Source organism: Talpa europaea, assembly GCF_964194135.1.
Source record: "Talpa europaea genome assembly, chromosome: 4".
Classification (NCBI taxonomy): domain Eukaryota; kingdom Metazoa; phylum Chordata; class Mammalia; order Eulipotyphla; family Talpidae; genus Talpa; species Talpa europaea.
Genome location: NC_140070.1, coordinates 106,639,212 through 106,661,403, shown reverse-complemented (window position 1 = coordinate 106,661,403; position 22,192 = coordinate 106,639,212). Strand labels below are relative to the sequence as shown.

Sequence of the window (22,192 nt, the reverse complement as noted above, 5' to 3'; positions counted from 1 at the left end):
TTGTTCACTGTCTTATAGAAACACAGCTGGTTCTTGAATCCCATCTTATACCGTGAAACCTTAATATACTTAACCTTCTAAATCCAGTAGAATTTCTGTAGCCATCACAGTATTTTTTATAAAAGTTTAATGATGTCTGAATAACAACAGGTTTACTTCTTCCCTCCCAGGTTGGATTTCTTTTCTTACTTACTTCACTGGTTAGAACTGCTAGCACACTGTTGAATACAAGGCTTAAAAAGGGAAATCTTTGTTTCCTTGATCACTGAGGAAACAGTGATTTTTTTTTTAACCACTAAATTTGATGCCATTCAAAGATGTCCTTTATCAGATTAAGAATATTTTTTATTCTAAATATTCGATGGATGCTTTTTATCAGAAATGAACACTGGATTTTATAACGTGCTTTTCTATGTTTACTGAGATGAACATATAGTTTATCCTTTTGATTCTGTTAATGTAATGCATTATCATTTATTTCCAAGTGTTAAATCAACCTTGCATTCGGAAATGAAATTTACTTGGTAATGACGTATTACCTTTTTCACATACAATTGGATTCTAATGTTAAACTGTTGCTACAATTCTGTATCTGTTCATGAGGATATAGGTGTGTAGCTTTCTTTTCTTATAATGTCTTTGGTTGAGGTATCAGGGTAGTGCTGCTTTCACCTAACAAACTGAGAAATATTCCTTTCTTTTCAATTTTCTGGAAGTTTGTGTAGTATCAATGACATTTCTTTCTTAACTGGTAGACTTTCATCATTGGAGTCATCTGGATCTGACATTTTCTTGGTGGGAAGGATGATAAATGAATAAATTAAATTTCCCAGGTTATCTATTTTTTTAAAGTTATTTATTTATTTATTTACTTACTTATTTATACATACATACATACATACATACATACATACATACATACATACATACATAAATACATACATACAAGCACTGGGTACAGTCAAAAGCGCGGGAGGGTGAGAGAATTCACCAGAGCCAGAGTGGGGAGCAGAGCAGGCAGAGTGATGAAGTACACTGCTGAGGGGAGCAGCGGGCGGCAGGGGAGGTCTGCGCACCATGTGGGACCCTCCTCCGGTGACCGGGGAGCAGCCGGGGATCGAACTGGTGCTGCAGAGGCTGCGGGCGGCTTCGCAACCCAGCGCTCAACCGCTGCGCCACCAGGGAGGCCCAGGTTATCTATTTTTTGAGTGAGCTTTAGAAATTTTTGTCTTTCTACTATTACCGTACCTTTTTAATATCTGTAAAGGTGCCATCTCTCTCATTCTCTACGTTGGTAATTTGTGTCTCCCCCATCTCCTATAAGTCTGGCTACAGGTTTATCTATTTTATTGATATTCTAAACAAATCAGCTTTTGAGATCATTCATTTTTCTGGTTTTTTTTTTTTTTCCCCCTATTTCATTGGTTTCTACTTTGATTTTTATTATTTCTTTTCTCCTACTTATTTGGATCTTACCTGTTCTTCCCTTCCAGTCAATTGATCTGAAGTCACCAATTTGAAATTTTTTTCTAATATGGGTGTTTAATGCTGTAAATTTTCTTCTAAGTGTTGCTTTAGCCCCATCATACAAACAATGATGTTTTGAATTTTCATTTAGCTTAATATAGTTTCTAAATATCTTTTTGATTTCTTCATTTATTTCATTTACTTTCCAAATATTTCCAAAGATCATTCTGTTTGTTACTGGTTTCTAATTTAATAAATGTAGTCACAGAATGTACTACATTTTTTTTTTTAATAGAGGCATGTTTTATTTATTTATTTATTATTATTTTTTTTTATTTATACAAGCACTGGGTACAGTCAGAAGCGCGGGAGGGTGAGAGAATTCACCAGAGCCAGAGCGGGGAGCAGAACAGGAAGAAGGACCGAAGTACACCGCTGAGGGGAGCAGCGGGCGGCAGGAGAGGTCTGCGCGCCATGTGGGACCCTCCTCCGGTGGCCGGGGAGCAGCCAGGGATCGAACCGGCGCCGCAGAGGCCGCGGGCAGCTTCGCAACCCAGCGCTCAACCGCTGCGCCACCGGGGAGGCCCAGAATGTACATTTGATTAGAATTCTTCTAAAATTATTGATACTTTTAAAAATGGCCCTAGAATATGATCTATCTTGGTAAATGCTCTAAGTTCTTAAATACACTTAAAAGTATGTGTACTGGAATCTTCAACTAAAACTGGATTTCTCTACTTCTCCTTGAAACTCTATCCAATTTTGCTTCATGTATTACAAAATTCTGTTAACAGGTATACAAACACTTAGTTGTTATATCACCTTGATGAATTTATAATTATGAAATAATGTATTCTTTATCCCTTAAATATTTACAGCAGTATTTTTATTCTAAAAGCTACCTTGACATCAACAGGTATCCAGTCCAGTTTTCTTTTTATTATTAGCATACCTTTAGAAATTCTTTAAATTGGTTAAAATTTTATGACTTTATATTGGGTTGTTGGAAGTCATGATGCATTTTTGCTGAAAAAGAAAACAACCATCACGACTTTTCCGACAACCCAGTATTTTTAGTGGATTTTTTTTTGTATGTCTGCTTTAGCAATCCGATCATCTCTGCCTTTTAACTGGAGTATCTAGATCATTCACATATAATGTGATTACTGAGATAGCCGGGTTTAAACCCTCCATTCCATTACTTTCTAATGGTATCTCTTTCTTGTTTCTATTTCCCTCTTTTGGATTAAATATTTTCTATAATTCCTTTTTACTTTCTTGGCAGATTTTCCAGTTATAAATTTTTATATACCATAGTATATTTTAGAGTTGTGTAACCACCACAATCTAACACTGGTATATTTTCATCACCCTCCAAAGAAACTTGTACTCATTAGCAATCACACCCCATTGATCCTTTATCCCCTCCCCAAGTTCTAGGCAACCATACTCATTTTCTGTCTTCACATATTTGCCTATTCTGGCTGTTTCATATGCATGGGATTATACAACACGTGATCTCTTTAAATGGCTTCTTTACCTTCTTAGTTTAGCTTTAGAGTTTTATCCATGTAATAAGCATGCATCACTATTTCACTTCTTAAAACTCAATTACTTTTAAAGAGATTTAGACAAGAAAAAACATTTACCATCTGTAGTGATTTTTATTCTCTTATACAGATCCATATTTCCATCTGACAGTTTCCTTCTACCTCAAGGATTTTGTTTCTATTTATTTATTTACTTAAGATTCATTCAAGATTTATTTATTTACCTAAGATTTATTTATTTATTTATACATACATATATACATACTTACATACAAGCACTGGGTACAGTCAGAAGCACAGGAGGGTGAGAGAATACACCAGAGCCAGAGCGGGGAGCAGAGCAGGCAGAAGGAGGGAAGTACACTGCTGAGGGGAGCAGCGGGCGGCAGGAGTGAGGTCTGCAAGCCATGTGGGACCCTCCTCTGGTGGCTGGGGAGCAGCCAGGGATCGAACTGGCGCTGCAGAGGCTGCGGGCAGCTTCACAACCCAGCGCTCAACCGCTGCGCCATCGGGGAGGCCCTACCTCAAGGATTTTGGTTTACCATTTCTTATAGTGCAGATCTTTAGGTGATAAAATCTTTCAGCCTTTACACCTCTAAAAAAAGTATTTGTATCCTCTTCCTTTTTAAAAGATATTTTCACAAGATACATAGAAATCTAAGATGACAGAATTTTTCCCTCTCCCAGTACGTTAAATATATTGTTCCTTGTCTTCTGGTTTATGTTGCTGCTCACATAAAATATACTGTCATATTTTGTTCCTTTATATGTAATGTGTTCATTCTGATAGTGTAATATTCTTTTTTAGTAGACTTTATTTTTTAGTGGAATAATCAAGATTCATAGAAAACTGAGCTGAAGGTCTGGAAGTTTGTAAGATTTTTTTCTTTATCACAGGTTTTACAGTATATAGTTTTCATGTTTCCTGTGCTTGGAATTCTTTGTACTTCTTGAATCTGTGGGTTTTCAGTTGCCATTAAATTTGGGAAAATTTCAGTCATTTAAAAAAAAGTTTCGTTTCTCTTTCTCCTGCTTTAGAGACTTCAATTATACTTTGTCTAAAGTGCCTCACAGCTGTGGGAACAAATGTTCACATTTGTTTCAGTGTTTTATCTTTATGTTTCATTTCACATAATTTCTACTGTCCTGGTCTTCAAATTCACTTATCTTTTAAATTCTGCCCTGGATTTTTACAAGGGAAAATGGTCCGCTTCTCACAGATAGTCACTATAAATACATAAGCTATGTCCTCTTTTCACACCCTAGAGATCTTGTTTTGTTTAATCAGTTGTGACTTCATCACAACTTCTTCATTTCAAATATGTATTGACACGTCTTGCATTTTACTCTTCTCTCCAATGCCTTTGTGATACAAAAAAAATTTTTTTAACTGTCATTCAGTTGGGTCTTGGGAGGAGAATAAACAGTATAAACTATTATACTGTTAATAGATATATTAGATATATTAAATATATTAAATATTAACAGTATATCTATTATGTTTCACTAGATGATTCTAATGTAAAAACTCATGTTTAATAGGTTTGTATATATAAACTTGGAAATATTACTATACACTATTTTTTTTTTTACAAAGGTGTTACTGACCCACCATTAGAAGAAACATACGATTAGTTTTTAAACTAATGATGAAAGAGTTGTGTTCAAACGTCTGTCTCCTCTCTAGGACTCCTGGGCACACAGAATATTTATTTATAAGATATGTGCTTACGATGGGAGAGCTGGTCATACTGGTCATGGAAAGGACCAGAGGGAAATGCAAAGGTTAAGCCAAATGTAACTTTTGCTATCTTTACTGAGATACACATTACATCGGTAATAATTTCTCATCTCCCAATAGACTCTCAGTAATCTGAGCTCATGCCCTTTGTTTCTCTTTGTCCCCTGACTTCTACCTTGGTATCTTGCTTATAGGAGTATTTAATTAAGTATGAGCTAATAGTTTACATTTTACAGTGCTCTGAACTGCTGACAGAAAAACTTAATTTTATAAACTATAAAAATACTGTTTTTTATTTTTCTTTAAAAAAATGTGCTTGGCATTCCATTTCTGAGATGCATATGGTTGGAAAAGATGCTTTTTTTCTTAGATAAGCCTGTAAAATAAGCCACTTCAGCCAGTTTCCCATACGCTCCTAGCCAACTAGACTGGTCAAAGCTGAATAATTAAACTACGCCAGCCCTGGCACCCTGAGAATCAGTCTCTCACCAGTGAATGAAGTTATAAGAAATAAAACATAGGAATTATTAGGGACTGTATTTACTAACACAAAGATAATAAATCTAGTCAGAAATAATAAAAATATGAACAGGTATATAGAAAGGTAAAAGACAAGACATTTAACAAGAGAATTCGTGCTTCTTGTTGTCTAAGGCACAGCCATATTTTTCAATTTGGATGTTAAGAGTTTAGAGACCCACTAAAGAACATCTCATGTATCTTAAGGGTAGAAAATTAAAAGTTAATAGATTAAATATAACATGAGACACATTTATGTACATTAATAAGTTTACTTAAAGAAAATGACACAACATCCTAAAAATCTATTTAATTCCTTTTGTTTTTATATAATACAACACATATGCATAAATAATCCCTGTATTTTAGTAGTCCTATTAGGAGGGGAAAGGGATATTATAAACATATCTAAAAAAAAAAAAGATATTGCAGCGTATCTTAAACTGAACAATGTGCTGGAAGGATATTGCTCTATAAACAGTATCACTGCTTTATTACTCTGGAAACCAAGACTACAAGCACAAATAGCAACAACAAACCCCTCAATTACCTATCTACAGAATGTCTACTAGGCCACTGGATCACTTACTTGGGAGTAACAGAGCAGGAAAGAACACTTACTTTAATAAAATACACAACTTATTAGTGCACCGGGGGAAAAAAATCTTAACAGTTATTTTCCAACTGCATTAGAAAATAATACAAGCAGGCAGGCAGCAACCTTCAATGAAAGTGTGAGGCTAGAGTCATGTGTAGCACAACAGGTACTTAAAGGAATCCTAAGTATATCACTGCCACATCCTTTAAAGCCACAACCTTTCACTCTACATTTAATGATAACCTAAGGCTAACAAAAAACACAAAAATCCTCAAGCCCTCATCTCTTTTTCTAGTCTAACAGAGTCAGTGATTACTCCTTTGCTGTTTTGACCTAGAACAGCTTGAAGATGGTGGAACTAAACATAAAGGGTATTCTCAAGGAAAAAGGGAAGAATTATGGGCTATTATCATTAATCACAGATTAAGATTTTTAGACCAACATAAATATTTACAGTTCTAAGTCTATCATCTTCAAAACCAGTCAGAAGGGAACATATAGGTTCAATAATTTAAAGTGAAAATGGCTTAGTTAATGAATACATAAATACTATACCACTCAACCCTAACTATCTGAATAGAGTTTTTAAAAATGAGCAAAGACAATGACTCATTGAAACTTTCATTATCAAAGTGACTAGACTTGTTATGCCATTTCTCACCTAGACTACTGCAAAATGCTCCTAACTAGGGCCTCCCCTGGTGGCGCAGTGGTTGAGCGCTGGGCCACGAGGCTGCCTGCAGCCTCTGCAGCGCCGGTTCATTCTCCGGCCACAGGTGAGGGTCCCACAAAAAAAAAAAAAAAAAATTCTCCTAATTAGTTTCCAACTTCAGTTTTAAACCTCCAACAAAATCTATTTTCTATACAGCTACCACTCTCTCCTATTTAAATAGAAATGTGACTAGGTCTTTCCCCTGTTTTAAAATTCCATAATGGTTCCCCAGGAAACAGAGTAAAAACTGAGCTTTGTAGCATGGACTACAAGGCCCTTTGTAACCTGCTCCCTGCCTATCTCTTTGGCCTCTTCTGCTGCGTATAGTTTCCTTCATATGTCATGCAATTATTATTCTCTACCTCTCTGCTCTCAAATCACACTGGGCTGCACTCAGCTTCTTGAATGTAGCTGTGATCCCTTCTGTGGCTGGGCTCCAGAAACTAACTCTTTTCTAGGCATGTACTCTTCCTTTAGTCTTCAGTTTTACTGTCTTTTCTTTAAAAAGCCTTCTCAGATACAAAAGAAGCCTTACACTATACCTATTATCACACTGCACAGTTTGTAAGTATATGCTGTATAGTTTATTAGTGCCACAGGGCAGGGACACCATCTGCTTTGCTTACTGTACCTCTGATGACTCTTACAATGTACATATGATGCACATTAGCAGGTTTGCAAGAAAAGATTGTTCAATCAAGTCATAAAAGGTATAATTTTGGATTTTCTTTACTCAGTAACAATGATCAAAACTAATAATAATTAAGGACCTCCCTGGTGGCACAAGGGTTAAGCACAGCACTATGAAGTAATCTGCAGCTTCCTGCAGCATGAGTTCAATCCCCGGCCGGCCAGGGAGCTACCTACATGGCACAGCAGAACTCTCCTGTCTCCACTGCTCCCCTCAGCAGGGTATTTCAGTCAGTCTGCCTGTTCTGTTCCCTACTCTGTCTCTGGTGAATACTCTCACCCCCCACCCCTGCACCTCTGGCTTGTACCCTAGTTCTTGTATGCATAAATAAATCTTTTTAAAAAAACCTAGTAATAATTAAAATAATCCAGTCATATTTTTCCTTTATGAAAGTATTAGTTATTTGATAAGTACAAAATAAGGGAGGTATATCTGAGTAAAACAAAATATCTCTAGATTAGACTTTACATTAGAGATGGTAAAAATCTTAGGCTCATTGTCATTTGATTATTAAAATTAAAGTACTTGTTTTTTTCTCTCTAGACTTCCTGTTTTAAGATGAGAGACTAAGCATATTCTGTGGCCCTCTTCTATACCAAGTCTCTTGTTTATCATGGAGTAAAATCTATAAGAAATACCCAATGAGGAAAATAAATTATGATAAGACTGAAGAAGGAAATAGCAGTTTAGCATGTAGGAAGAAGGATGCTACCAAAGAAATATTGGGGATTATAGGTATTAGAAATAGGGATGGTGGGGGGTGGAAGTGGGGTGGCCAGGGACAATCACCAGGGCAACAAATGGAATAATATAGTGAAAGTGGCCAAGCAGATTGATTTCTACACTTATATAAACATGAATAAACATTCATACACACAGGGTTCTCTCTCTCTTATTCTAGCCCTTTATATCAAAAGGAAGGAATATTAAGTGTGGGAGGTTGGGTTGGAAAGGAAGTGAAGAGTCCAAGGAAATAAAAGGAATCAAGATACACCCTACCCTCTAAACACTATTATTCTCATTCTCTCTCTCTCGCTTACAAAGTTGAATGTGATTCTCCCTAACCTGCCCAAAAAATTCAATCAATTTTAATCAAAATATCAACAGGCTATTAAAAAAGTACATGATAAGCAGATTCTAAAATTTACAGAAGACCAAAGGGTCAGAAGATCCTGAAAAAGATCAGATTTGCTCTATTTTGTATTAAGAATCATAGCTAAAGTGGGTCTCCCTGGTGGCGCAGCGGTTGAGCGCTGGGTTGCGAGGCTGCCCGCGGCCTCTGCGGCGCCGGTTCGATCCCCGGCTGCTCCCTGGCCACTGGAGGAGGGTCCCACATGGCGTGCAGACCTCTCCTGCCGCCCGCTGCTCCCCTCAGCAGTGTACTTCGGTCCTTCTGCCTGCTCTGCTCCCCGCTCTGGCTCTGGTGAATTCTCTCGCCCTCCCACGCTTCTGACTGTACCCAGTGCATGTATAAACAAGCAAACAAACAAACAAACAAATAAATAAAAACATGCCTCTATTTAAAAAAAAAAAAAAGAATCATAGCTAAAGTAATTAAGGCAACATGCTGATAGTTTGGGTACAGAAAAATAAGTTAACATAACAAAGCAGAAAACACAGAAACAGAGCCTGGCATACACAAAGCCTGATAAAATAACAGCTGATAAAATAACAGCTAGAATCGCAGGCATGTGGGGGAAATGATAAAAGTTTCAATGAACAATCTTGGAGTCTGTCCAGCTCCATTTAAAAAACAAAAGTGAAAATAGATCCTGCTTTACAGGTACATACACCCCCCCCCCCCAAGATAGTTCAAAGATTAAAAATGTAAAAGGCAAGGCCTCGCCAGTGGCACAGCAGGTTGAGCGCAGCGCTGTGAAGCTGTCCCCAGCCTCTGCAGCATGGGTTCGATTCCAGGCAGGCCAGGGAGATTCCCACATGGCATGGCAGACCTCTCCTGTCTTGCCCGCTGCTCCCCTCAGCAGTGTCTTTGGTCCTTCTGCCTGTTCTTTTCCCTGCTCTGTCTCTGGTGAATTCTCTCGCCCTCCCGCGCCTCTGGCCTGTACCCCAGTGCTTGCATAAATAGATAAATCTTTAAAAAAAAAATGTAAAAGGCAAATTGTGAAACTTGTAGAAATAACAAAGTATCTTTGATCCCTAGTCAAACCAAAAAGGAATTAGTTCAACTACACCAAAAATTGTAACTCCTATTCATCAAAAGATACCACTAAAAGGGTGAAAAGGCAAATCACACTCTAGAAAACTATATTTAACAACATAACTATCAAAGAATTAGTATATAGACTACAAGTAGTATTTATTAAGGAAAAACAGTAGAAAATGGATTAAAGAATAGATGTTAAAGAAAAACTCAAGTGAATGACAAATTAACATATGAAAAGATGCTCATTTTCCCCAGTCAACAGGGAAATGCAATCTAAAACCACAATAAGACCATTTCATGACTCCCAAGTCAGCAAAAATTAAAGTACTGTAATACAATAATTGGCAAGGATGTTCAGAAATGGGAACATTCATCTTTTGCGTGTGAGAATGAACGTAAAAAAAGTTTAGTTAAATCAAACATAGGAATATTCTGCAACTCAGGGATGCTACTCCTAAATAAACACAGCTAAGCAACCTTTAAATCTTTGAACAGGACACACCCTGATACGTTTTACATCCTGACCCAATATCCACATAACTGAAACAGGTTTCAGTGAAACAACTCTTGCATTGTTCTGTTCTCTTTCTATGTTCTGTTTATTTCTATTGCACTCCATTTAGTGTTAGCCACTAAATAAATTTCATAGTCTATTAATACAGTGTTTTTTTAACATCAGAATCATAGGCAGCATTTTAAAAAACTAAAACCAAAACAAAACTGATGCCCAGGTTAAGTCCCTAAAAACGGATTCAGTTGGTTTAGGATGCAGACTGGACACAGATTTATTATTTTAAGCTTATTAAATAATTCTAACAAGCAATTAAAATCATGAGAACTAAATGAAAGGGTTGCCTAATTCTTGAAGTATTGCCCTGGATAATAAATATTGCACACATCTAGCAACAATTATGTTCAAGGTTACTCAAAGCAAACATTATTAATGAAAACAACCCAAATGTGTATTAATAGATGGGTTAAATAAATTGCCATATAGCTATACAATGTACTAGTACATAGCAGTGAAAACGAACAAACTATAGCTACATATGTCAATATCAGCAGTGAAAATGAATAATCATAATGGTATGTGTATCAATATGAATCTCAAAAACATAAAGGTGGGTCACAAATAGAAGTCCTGAATATGATTCCATTTGTAAAAGACTCCCAAATAGGCAAGCCTAAACCATATATTAGTTGGAGATGTTAAGTCATAAAATTATATTACAAAGGAATGAAAAATACAAAACTCAGGATGATGACTATTGAGGAGGAGAGCAACAGGATAGAGCATGGCAGATGGGGATAGAGATACCATTAAAATTCCAGGCTGAGGGGTGGAGACAAGGGTATGTTATTAAAACTTTTATAATTTTGTGTTTATCATGTCATCACAAAACTAAAGAATTAAAGCACAATTCTATTTATATAAAGTTGTTAAACAGGTTAAACTGGACACGAAAAGTTAGACAACAGTTGCATGAAGGCAGTGGAAGGATTAGATTGTTTGGGACAGAATGTGGAAGCAGAGTGATAACTGCTGAAGCTGGTGACAGGATTCAGCACACTGTATTTTGTATATGTCATTTTCTATAACAAATATTTTAAAGAGAAAGAATAAAAGGAATTGGATAAGACAAACTTTTATTAAAAAGAGCTTGTTAAGTTATAAAACTAGTGCAAAAAAGATCTTAGATTTTGAATATAACAAAATAAAACAAAAACTTTAGAAATCACAAAAAAAATTAATGAACATTAATTACAAATCACAGGAGTGGGTAAATATAAGTGCAATCAGAGTCACTATTAGGGCACCAGTACCCTTAATCTCATTTTATCAGTGCAATTTCAAGTTGCAGTTGGTAATTCAGAGATAAAAGAAGGAAAAGGGAAGTAATAAAGAGTAAAACTGGAAGATTCTCAAATTGATCAAAGAGATGGGCATGCTCTTTTGTATTTAGGTAAATAATGCATATGCAATTTGCTAACAAGCCCTACCCATACCCAAAGTTCAGAATTGTCCACATTTTCTCTTTCCTTCTGTTTCATTTTTGTATTCTTCCTTTGCTCTCCATGGCTGTCCCTAAGTATGTTTTACCCTATCTTGAGCATTCCCCTTCTTCATTTGCATTTCGCAAAAGTAATTTTAACTCAGCAATTCCCTTAGGTATTGTTTTTTTGGGCTGGGGCATGATTCTTTTTAAATTGAAGTAACAATGCATTCTTCTTGAAGTATTAACTTCCATAATTTTTAAAATAATTTCCATAATTTTAAATATCATGTTTCCAATGTCATTTTCAGGTTTTCCTGCTTTAAATAAATACTGACTTACTGCTAAGGAGAATGAAGATTTAGTGTTCACCAACACAAATACATTTCTTTGTCTTCTTCCCACACATCATTTTTAGTTCATTCCCTAATTTTCTCCTTCATTCTTTAATGAATCTAGTCTAAATATATTTTTCATTCTCCCACATGCCATGAGGCTTTTTAATTACAATCTCACATGAAATCTTGGAAGTAGAAGCAAAATTATAAATAAGAGATATGCAATATACAAAGCACCAGCTTCTTCCGCTTGGGTTTACCTACCTATGAAATTCAGATATATCTCCATTTGCATCTATTACTAGCTATGGACCATACTGCTAAGCTTAATGTTTAAATAAAAAAAAACCCTAAACCTTATTCTAAAACCTATTAGAGTCCATGAACCCTTACTGAGTTCTAAAACCCAAAAAAGTTTTGATAACCACAAGTTCTTTCCTTAGATTTAGACCTAAAACAAATTTTGTGGCCTAAACTTACATGAGATTACTTATAGTCTTTATTCCATTTTGTGTGACTAGACCAGTGATTCTTAACTAGGAGCAATTCTGAACCATGGGGAACATCTGGCAATGCCCAAAGACATTTCCTTTAGTTACACTAACTAGGTGACAGGTGCTCCTGACATTTAGAAGGTAAAAGCTAGCAGTGGTGTGAAACGGCTTATAAATCACAGGACAGATACCTTCAAAGAAAGGATTATTTCACCCCAAAACGTCAATAGTACTAAGGTCATTACAAACCTGTACTAGATTCATGTTTGCAGAAGATACATTAACATGATGGTTACTGAGTGCTGCCTCAGATGCTTCTGAAGGAATTATAGAATATGAGATATATATAAATATATAATATTTAATATATATTTTATAGGTATACATTATATATTTAATATATATTTTACATGTCCGTATACATGTAAAATGTTTGTGTGTGTGTGTGTGTGTGTGTGAGCATTACTACTCAAAAATCAAAAAAATCTCCATTTCATAACAGTTGGCCACCAGGATTTCATACAAGGGATTGTAGACTCTGTATCAGCATTCTTATGATAGTTTTCTTTCTCAAATATCACAAATATAATTAATGTTAGGAATCCATAAACGATGGTCCACGACATAGAAAATGGAGATAAAGAAACTCACTGAATATAACAAGTAGCATGAAAAACAACTTGAGTTTTATTCTTTTCCATCACCATTTAAAATACCTTTCTAACAGTCTCTGTATAGCACCATGAATTGTTTTTCTTGGATCTGTTTCTTGTTTTCACTATTAAAAAAGTGTCAATTTATTATACTGTAATTAAAAAGATGTCAAATGGGTAATATAAAATAATAGACTCTTGAAACAACAGTAGCTATTTACCTTTCTCTGTGCTAGAGAATATAGAGATGATTTTATTCCTGGGCTTTTTTTCCTCTGGAACAGAGGGCAAAGGTTTCAAACTGTGATTGGCTGACAAAGGGTCTTTGCCTCCGGTGCTAAAAATGGTACTGCTCATTCGCACAGGAGGTGCTGGAGGCTTGTCTTCCAGTTCTCCGTTATCAGACATGTTTCAGAATTATGACAATGCCTGAAATAGATAGGAAAAAAAAAAAAGTTAATAACAAACAGTAATGATATGTACAAAATAGAAATAATCCCTTTTCCAACTGTGAATTAGAAAATACATCATCTATTTAGAGTATAATTAGCAAGATTTTGAAAACTCAATGAGTAAGACATGACAATGGTTACCAATATAACTTATCACCTCTAACAAAGACAGTAAATGGCTAGAAAATGCTTGAAAATTCATGACCAGTTAAGAGAATTATGTAGTTTATAGTAAGCACAATTATATTACCATATCAAAAGAAATTCAATATATCAATTGATTCTAAGAGTGAAAGCCCCAGTAAAAAGACAACATGAAGTCTTAAAAGAGAATCACAAAGAATATCTTGACCAGCCAACCAAAAGGATATGTCTCTGACAGACTCATTTCTAGAGCAGAGTGGAAGCCTGCTAATAAAGTATTATCAACCAAACCCCCCAGTCTGATTTCATGCTCACAACAGAGGCTTCACATAAACTTTTACTTTTTTTTAAAGGTTTATTTATTTATACAAGTACTGGGGTACAGGTCAGAGGCACCGAAGGGTGAGAGAATTCACCAGAGAGAGCGGGAGCAGAATAGGCAGACGGACAGAAGACACTGCTGAGGGGAGCAGTGGGCGAGGCAGGAGAGGTCTACCACGTCATCTGCTTTCTCCCTGGCCAGCCAGGAATTGAACCTGCACTGCAGAGGCTGCGGACAGCTTCACAGCGCAGGGCTCAAACCACTGTGCCACGAGGGAGGCCCCAGCTTCACATAAACTTTGCTAAAGGATGAAATGTGCCACCGAAGATCTCTCTGAAAATTTGATATTCTCAAGTCAAGTTATGCAGATAGTCTCATTGAACTTGACCCATCTGCGGACACTGACAAAAGTAAATCCAGAATCAGGTTGAAAATTACACATATTAAGACCACATACCAGGGCCTTCCCAGTGGCGCGGCAGTTGAGCGCTGGGTTGCGAAGCTGCCCACAGCCTCTGCAGCGCCTGTTCGATTCCCGGCTGCTCCCCGGCCACCAGAGGAGGGTCCCACATGGCGCACAGACCTCTCCTGCCGCCCGCTGCTCCCTCAGCAGTGTACTTCAGTCTGCCTGCTCTGCTCCCCGCTCTCGCTCTGGTGAATTCTCTCACCCTCCCACGCTTCTGACTGTACCCAGTGCTTATATAAATAAATAAATAAATAAATCTTAAAAAAAAAAAAAGACCGCATACCAAAGTTCTGTTATCCTTTCATACCCTGTTCAGGCAGTCAAGTAACCCTTCTTGTCCACTAAGCTGATTCAACAAAATTTTCAACATTATTTTTATATATTTGTATGCATATGCTTTCTTTAAAAAGTGGGTTACACACATTTAAATTCAGCAGTAAAGCAGAGGGATTCTTAACTTACAGAAAAGTTCTGATACAAAAGTATATATGTTAGGAAAGACATACTTCCCCACTAAATAAGATTTTGACTGGTAATAACATCCTTATTTGATTATAAAGTTATTTAATACATCTAAGTGAATAAGACTTCGTGTATGTGTCTGTGTATAGACAGTATATATGTATATACAAAGTAACAAGAATGCTCACTGTACTTAAAAATAAAATTTTAAAGTAGTTATAATTTGAGGATTGAGGGATGAAGAGAATATTGTGCCTATTATTATACTGAGGAAGAAAGAGAAGAAGGCAGAGTGGGAGTAGAAGATTTATATGTCATGTACTAAAGACTGCCTGAAGTAAAATTAAGCTGGTGGTCAAATGGCAGTATGAAAGTATGATCTAAGGTGATGCAGACATCAGCCAGATATTTTTCACACCATGTGGGCATTGTATTGTTTGGGAGGTGGGATATAAGCAGTATGCACCTGGCTTTTCTTAAGTGTGAGCTATGAGATATGTTTTAGCAAAGGGGATTTATCTTCTGTAGAAATGGGAAGAAGATAAGGCTTTGTGACAGTATTTTAAAGATCATTTTATGAACTGTTATATCAAGACAAAATTTTTTAAAGTAATTTTTTTAAAAGATTTATTTATTTATGCATACAAGAACTGGGGTACAGGACAGAGGTGGGGGGGGGGGGTGAGAGAATTCACCAGAGACAAAGTGGGGAACAGAACAGGCAGACTGACTAATACACACTGCTGAGGGGAGCAGCAGGCGAGTCAGAAGAGGTCTGCTGCGCCATTGTGGGTCAGCTCTCTGGCTGGGGATCCAACTTGTGCTGCAGCGGCTGGCCATAGCTTGATAGTGCTATCTTTAACCCTGAACTACCAGGGAGGCCCTCATCAGGTAAATTCTTAAGTGACAGCTACTACAAGTGTGTAGCCATTGCCGTAATCTGTGTTACCTTTCTCTGACATAGCTTTTGCGTCATCAGTGCAAATGCCAACACAATGCAAGAAGCAAACAATACCTTAGTATTAACTATGAAAATAAATTTTTGACTTCACAGGTCTCAAGTGTACGAGAAACCACACTTTGAGAATTGCTGCTTTCAAGTGTACCCCAGCTCTACACTTTGTCCTCATACCCACCCCCCTAATTCTCTCTGATATTGTACTGAGGGAGCAAAAGGTTTTTATTTCATCCTATACTCTACTGAACACATTTTAACATAGGAAAAAATAATCAGTGGTTAGATTTCCAAGCGAGGTAAAACACAAAAACCCAATGAAATCTTTAACATGGTTGAAATCTATACATGCAATGGTATTTACTATATTGTTTTTTAATAACAAAAACAAAAAAGATCAGTAGGCTTTTGTGGGTCAGTCAGAGAAATTGCCATAAATATGAAAAAACACCACCAAATTCTAAGCAAATGACATTACATAGTAACTTTTAGAATAGTCTTTCCTTATACTTTGGTTATTCTAAAGAGTTGCTTTACTGCTCTATTTTAATATACTGTCCAGTACTTTTTATTTTCTGCACAAATTCAGTCCCACAGAACTAAAAAGGAGCTAATAGATTGTTTCAGTCCTTTCTTCTTGGTGATTGCATATTATAATGTTGAATTAGCTGTGTTTCAAGGAAATCCCAATTAACAAGACAAACCCTACAGGCAACACATGCCTACACAAGACCCAAATTTAATATTAAACATGAGAACAGATGTCCCTAATGAAATTAATCAAGATGACAAATATGACAGCAACAAGTCTAAGAAATCTGTCTAGCAAGTGATTAGATCTTAGAAAATATAAGCATGCCCCTTAATATAACACTGATGACTGCCACCAGCTTAACTGAGGACTTAGTACTTCATCTCATTTCTCTAACTAGGCTCTATGTCTTCAGCTGCTATTCAGGGGAACTGGTTAAAAGATCTAGTTAGCTTCCTGAAGAGTATCTACGCATTCACTCATTTTTTTGCTTAGAGAAATTCTCTAAGCCATAATTGATCAAGTTTACTGTAATTATTAGTAACAAAATCAACTAAAGTAATACATTATTGCTTTTCCTGGTTATGCCTTGTTCAGCAGCTACCCATAACTCATAGACTGAGGACTAAACTCTGGTATTTAGGGCCATGTACTATTGAATCAATTAGATCGTAAATGAATGCACAGCACAAATCCTATGCTTCATAATCCTCAAATATACCAAAGATTTTCCTGGACTATTATCATCTTTGTGTATATATTTCTCCATTCTTAAATTTTCTTTATTCAACCAAAAAAGTATTCCTATGTAAGGTCATTCCTGCCTATTCCCCACTCAAAATGACCCCTTACATCATCTGATGTGAGTTATGCAGGAAAATAAATCCAGAGAGTATTAAAGTTAGAAAGGATCAGAATTCATCTGATCCATCTTATCTTATATATATGTGAAAGAAATGACTCACTAATAAGTAGTTTGGTCAAAGTCACAAATATCTAATGACTAACAGAACTAATGATAACTTATGCTCTTTTTTCTTAGTATGTTAACATATTAGGCCATTTTTGGCAACGAATTATAACTGTGCATCATTAATTATTATTTTAAGTATCCTTCCTAAGACTTGAAGCAACTCAGACATTATACTATTACTTCTACTGTATCTACTATCTGTATAATATTTAACACAGATTCTTACATGTGATAGTAATGCTTACTGATTTATGATACCATTATCTGTGTTCCCAGATGAAATCAGTATTCTTCTTGAATTTATTAGTTCTTTTATCAAACAGCATTTCTCTAGACAACACATTAACTCTACAATATAACAACAAGAATGAATATCTTTGGAAAGATTTATACTTTTCCCCTATAAAAAGATTCATGACCGTGGTCTTTTCCGTAAAATGGTGTAATTTTTGGGTATATTGCACCATGGATAGTATTAAATGCATAAAAAGTGCCACTTGAGAATGTGACACGTGATTCTTTACATCTTATATTTTAGCCATAAACAGTAAAGAATATGAAAACAACTCACGATAAAATACAGATTTACCTGCTTTGCTCAACTTAAAAATATTTTTATAAGTAAAGACCAAATGATAAAAAATACCTCTCTCCAAATCTGTTCAAATATTTTTTGCTACTTTTCTGTGGAAAACAAGTAGGCAAAACAAAAGCATGCCCAAAACACACTGTACTCTTTTAACAGGCTCATTGTTTAACTGTGACAGGACTCAAACACAAACAATTCCGCAATTGTCTACTGAAGGAGACTAGGGGTAGCTAAATATACGACAAAAATGAAAAAAGGAGTGGTGTCTGGAACCAGTCAGTCCAACCAGTAGAAATCACTAAACTTATTACAATCTACTCCGAGTAACGATGGTACACCAAGTACAAACCACAGCTTAAAAACCATTACTTTTAAAAGTCCTGTTTTGCTTTATATTTTTATTGCATTTTATATGAATAACAAGTGAACTTTAATTTTCAGTACATTATGAATGTAATGATACAACACTATTTGATAAGATACTGAGACAATCTCTCAATACAGTATAAGAACTACATACTGGCGCTTCTTTCCTCCTCTTCTCCAAAAAGCATCAAGTGCTCTGAGAACAAAAGTACCAATGAAAATATCCCAAATCACCTTAGTGGACAAAACAAACTATGAATGGGAAGTTCACAAATTGGAAAGAAAGGTGTGTTTTCATTTGGTGGTGATGGGAATAACATCAGGTCTATTAGCAAGCTGGAAAGGAAAAAGGGAAAAGGTGTAAAGAGATGTAGAACACAACAGGGGGACTAGTAATGAGTAAAGAAAGAAAAGGAAAAGAAGTTCTGCTTCAAACAAATGACTAAAGGACTGGGCAACCTACCAAATCTCTAAAAATACATGGATAAGCTAGCTAAAGTGAAAGGGATGTTTCTACAGAGCCCCAAAGCAAAGTGAAAAAAGAAGAAAGAGTAATCCAGTGGATCTGGAGCGATTTCTGACTAAACCTTGCACACCTTAAACTTCCACTCTGATGACTGTCACAGGGGGCAGGTGATAAAAACCCAGTCTGCCTAAATTGAAAAACCTAATAGGAGTCTCTCCCACATAAGGTTAGTACCTTCAAGGATATGATACATATGAGTAAGCCAGAAAAAATCCCTCTGGGAAGAAGGGAATAAGAAAATTTTAAGAATTTTGAGTCTGATAATGCAGGAGGGGGTAAAAGGGCACCTAAGAAATCCTAACCAAAAAAGGGGCACATTTATGGTGTGAAGTCATCCCACCAATAAAGTCCCCCAAATTCCCAAATAGGTTTGATAGAATGTGGTAGCTAATGTTAGTGACCAAGTGAACACAAAAGCAAATATAGAGGTTCTCTGGGAAAAAAATAAACTTCAACATGGGTCTCAAAATAATATCCAAATATAAAATTCTAAGAAAAAGGAATACTTCACAGTATAAATTTGGGAAACAAGAAACCTTTTTTGAAAACTAGCCAAAGCAGACTGATAAAACAGATGAAATTATCTGACACAAAATATGTATATGAAGCTTGAAAATCAAAAGAAAACAGAAAAAAAGAAAATCTGAAAAACAACCACACAGAACTTTCAGTAAGAAAAAACTAATACCTGAAAATTAAAACTCAACATTTGAAGTAAAAACACACACTCAACAGAGAATTAGTGAAGTGGAAGATATATCAGACAAAATAATTACAATGCAATGGAGAGACTAAGTGTTAGAAAATACTAAAAAGAAGTAAGATAAGTAGGTAGGATGATCTACGATACAAGATTTGAGAACTTTAGAAGGAGACAAGGGAATAAGGGAATGGTTCACCAGATAAATTAGTAACACGCAGGTCTCTAGAACTGAAGGACACAAATACTTAAGTTGAAGAAACCAAGTGAATCAAAGCAGGATAAAAAGTAATCTACTCATATCAGGCTGAAGATGTATCACTGTGAAATTAAAACTATCAAAGATCAAAGATTATCTTACAATTGGCAAAAGAATAAAGAGGACAAAACAGAGAAACAAAGTTGTATTTATAGTTTACTTCTTGATACCAGCAACGCAAGAGACACTGGAATACCCTCAGTGTGTTGAGAGAAATAGTTGCCAACATAAATTGCAACTTCAACAAAATAATCTTCATGAAAAAAGGTCAAAATAAAACCATTTTGAGGCAAAGAAAATTTCAAAAGATTGGAATCACTCTATATATTAATCAAAACCAATTAAGTAGGAAACTAGTAACAAAAAGGCAACTAGGATACTCCACAACTTGGAAATCTTGTAACATCTTTGAAATACCATAGTTAAGAAAAGATAACAGAATGGAAATCAGAAAATACTTAAATTTGAATGAGAATGAAAAACTCAAAAACTATAAAATTGGGTTTGAAATGTGGTATACAGATACAATAGTTTAAAAAAATGAAATCAAGGATAAACAAGGATAAACTCTGAAAACATTAAGTCAGAAACAAAAGGACAAATACCATATAATTTCAATCATATGAGGTATCTAAAGTGCTCAAGTGGTCCAATTCACATCAATAAAATAGAAAAATTGTTACGAGGGCAGGGGGGGGGAGGGAGGAGAGGTTATTGTTCAACAGGTACAGAACTTGTTTAGGACTATGAAAACATTTTAGAAATGGGTAACAGTAATAGTTGCTCAACAGTGAGAATATACTTCATCCCAATGAATTACACACCTAAAAATGGCTCAAGTAATAAAGTTTGTTATGAATATTTTACCACAATTAAAAAAACTCAGAGAGTGATTAAAGCACTTAAGAATACTTAATAAGCTCTGAAATTTTACTTTAATAAGGAACTAAAAATTAATAAGGTAAGCATCCAACTTAAGAGGCAAAACAAAAGAAACACCAAAGCCCCAGCAAAATCAATTCTAAGAGTGTAGGAAGGAAACAATTAAGATAAAAACAGAAATTGTGAATAGGCTATTATTCAACAGAGAAGATCAATAAAACTATGTTGGGAAAGACAAATCTAATAAAATCAGCAAAATTAAACAAGAAACAGAGAGCACACACACACACACACACACACACACACACACTAATAGGAATGCAAAGGTGTTCTACTGGTATTTAGTGAGTAAAGGTCTTGGATACCAAAGTTCTCTGCAATGTGCCAGCAAGTCCCTCAGAACTCTCGAATGTCTCACATGCAGATTTATAATTAAAAAGATATACATATAATTATCTGAATCTACCGCACAGTTCTATTTTACATACAAAGGATTTTTTTTAAAAGTTTTGGCACATACTCAATTTTCCAGATATGCAACCACTATGAAGCCAAAACAAGCTTATACTTCATTTTGCTCAGTTTTACCAGTAAGTTTGTTTACCATCTAGAAAGTCATGTCACTAAGAATAATGTGCTGATTGTGTCATCAATGATAGTATAAATGCACCAGACGACACTGTGGCCTACCTGCGGGCCTCTGATCCCTTCATACTCACTTTGAGTGGAAGTACATATTTCCCTTTTAGTTTTCTCACTATATTAAATGCTTACTGCCCCCCCCAAAAAAAAAAAATTTAGGGAATTGAGTTAGGGCATTATATTGATTTTCCCTGAAAAAGAAAATTTTTATTTAATAGAAAACTTGTATCACATAGTGTTATGCCAAGAGTGCAGACATAGATATCTAATTTCTAGTACTCTATCCTAACACACTGGCAAGAACATAAAAAGACATATATATTAGGCTTTTACTGTAGTATTATCTGTAACAGTAAAAGGCTGGAATTGTGGTAAAAAGGGAACTAATTGAATCAACTATGGTGTAAGTAATGTGGAATTGTAAAAATGAATGAAATCACTCTATATATATTGCCATGGGATTCTTTCCAGGATACACAACTAATAAAATGCAAAATGGGGACTAACAATATGTATTGTATGTTACAATTTATCTAAGGGAGGGTATTATCAATATACACACTTTTACTATTATTTTTTTAACGATTTATTTATTTATACAAGCACTGGGTACAGTCAGAAGTGCAGGAGGGTGAGAGAATTCACCAGAGCCAGAGCGGGGAATAGAACAGGCAGACTGACAAAATACACTGCTGAGGGGAGCAGCGGGCACGGCAGGAGAGGTCTGCGTGCCATGTGGGACCCTAGCCGGCGGCCGGGGATGGAACCAGCACTGCAGAGGCAGCGGGTCTCTACGGGCAGCTTCGCAGCCCAGCGCTCAACTGCAGCGCCACCAGGAGAGGCCCTATCATTATTATTTTTAAAGATATACCCATCTGGGTCTCCCCTGGTGGCGCAGCAGTTGAGCGCTGGGTTGCGAAGCTGCCCGCAGCCTCTGCAGCGCTGGTTTGATCCCCAGCTGCCGGCGAGGGTCCCACATGGCGCACAGATCTCTCCTGCTG

The 22,192-nt window shown here is 36.0% G+C and overlaps 1 protein-coding gene across 1 annotated transcript in view; it reads right to left on the bottom strand.

Moving 5' to 3' along the window:
- Positions 1 to 13,535, bottom strand: part of PAK2 (p21 (RAC1) activated kinase 2) — a gene marked incomplete at its 3' end in the record, with an annotated part of 37,399 nt that extends 23,864 nt beyond the window's left edge. Inside the window, exon 1 of the mRNA XM_084231720.1 lies at positions 13,143 to 13,535. Coding sequence (XP_084087846.1) covers positions 13,143 to 13,329 — 187 coding nt within the window. The 5' untranslated portion in view covers positions 13,330 to 13,535. The remainder of the gene's footprint in view (positions 1 to 13,142) is intronic.
- Between the last annotated feature and the right edge of the window lie 8,657 nt (positions 13,536 to 22,192).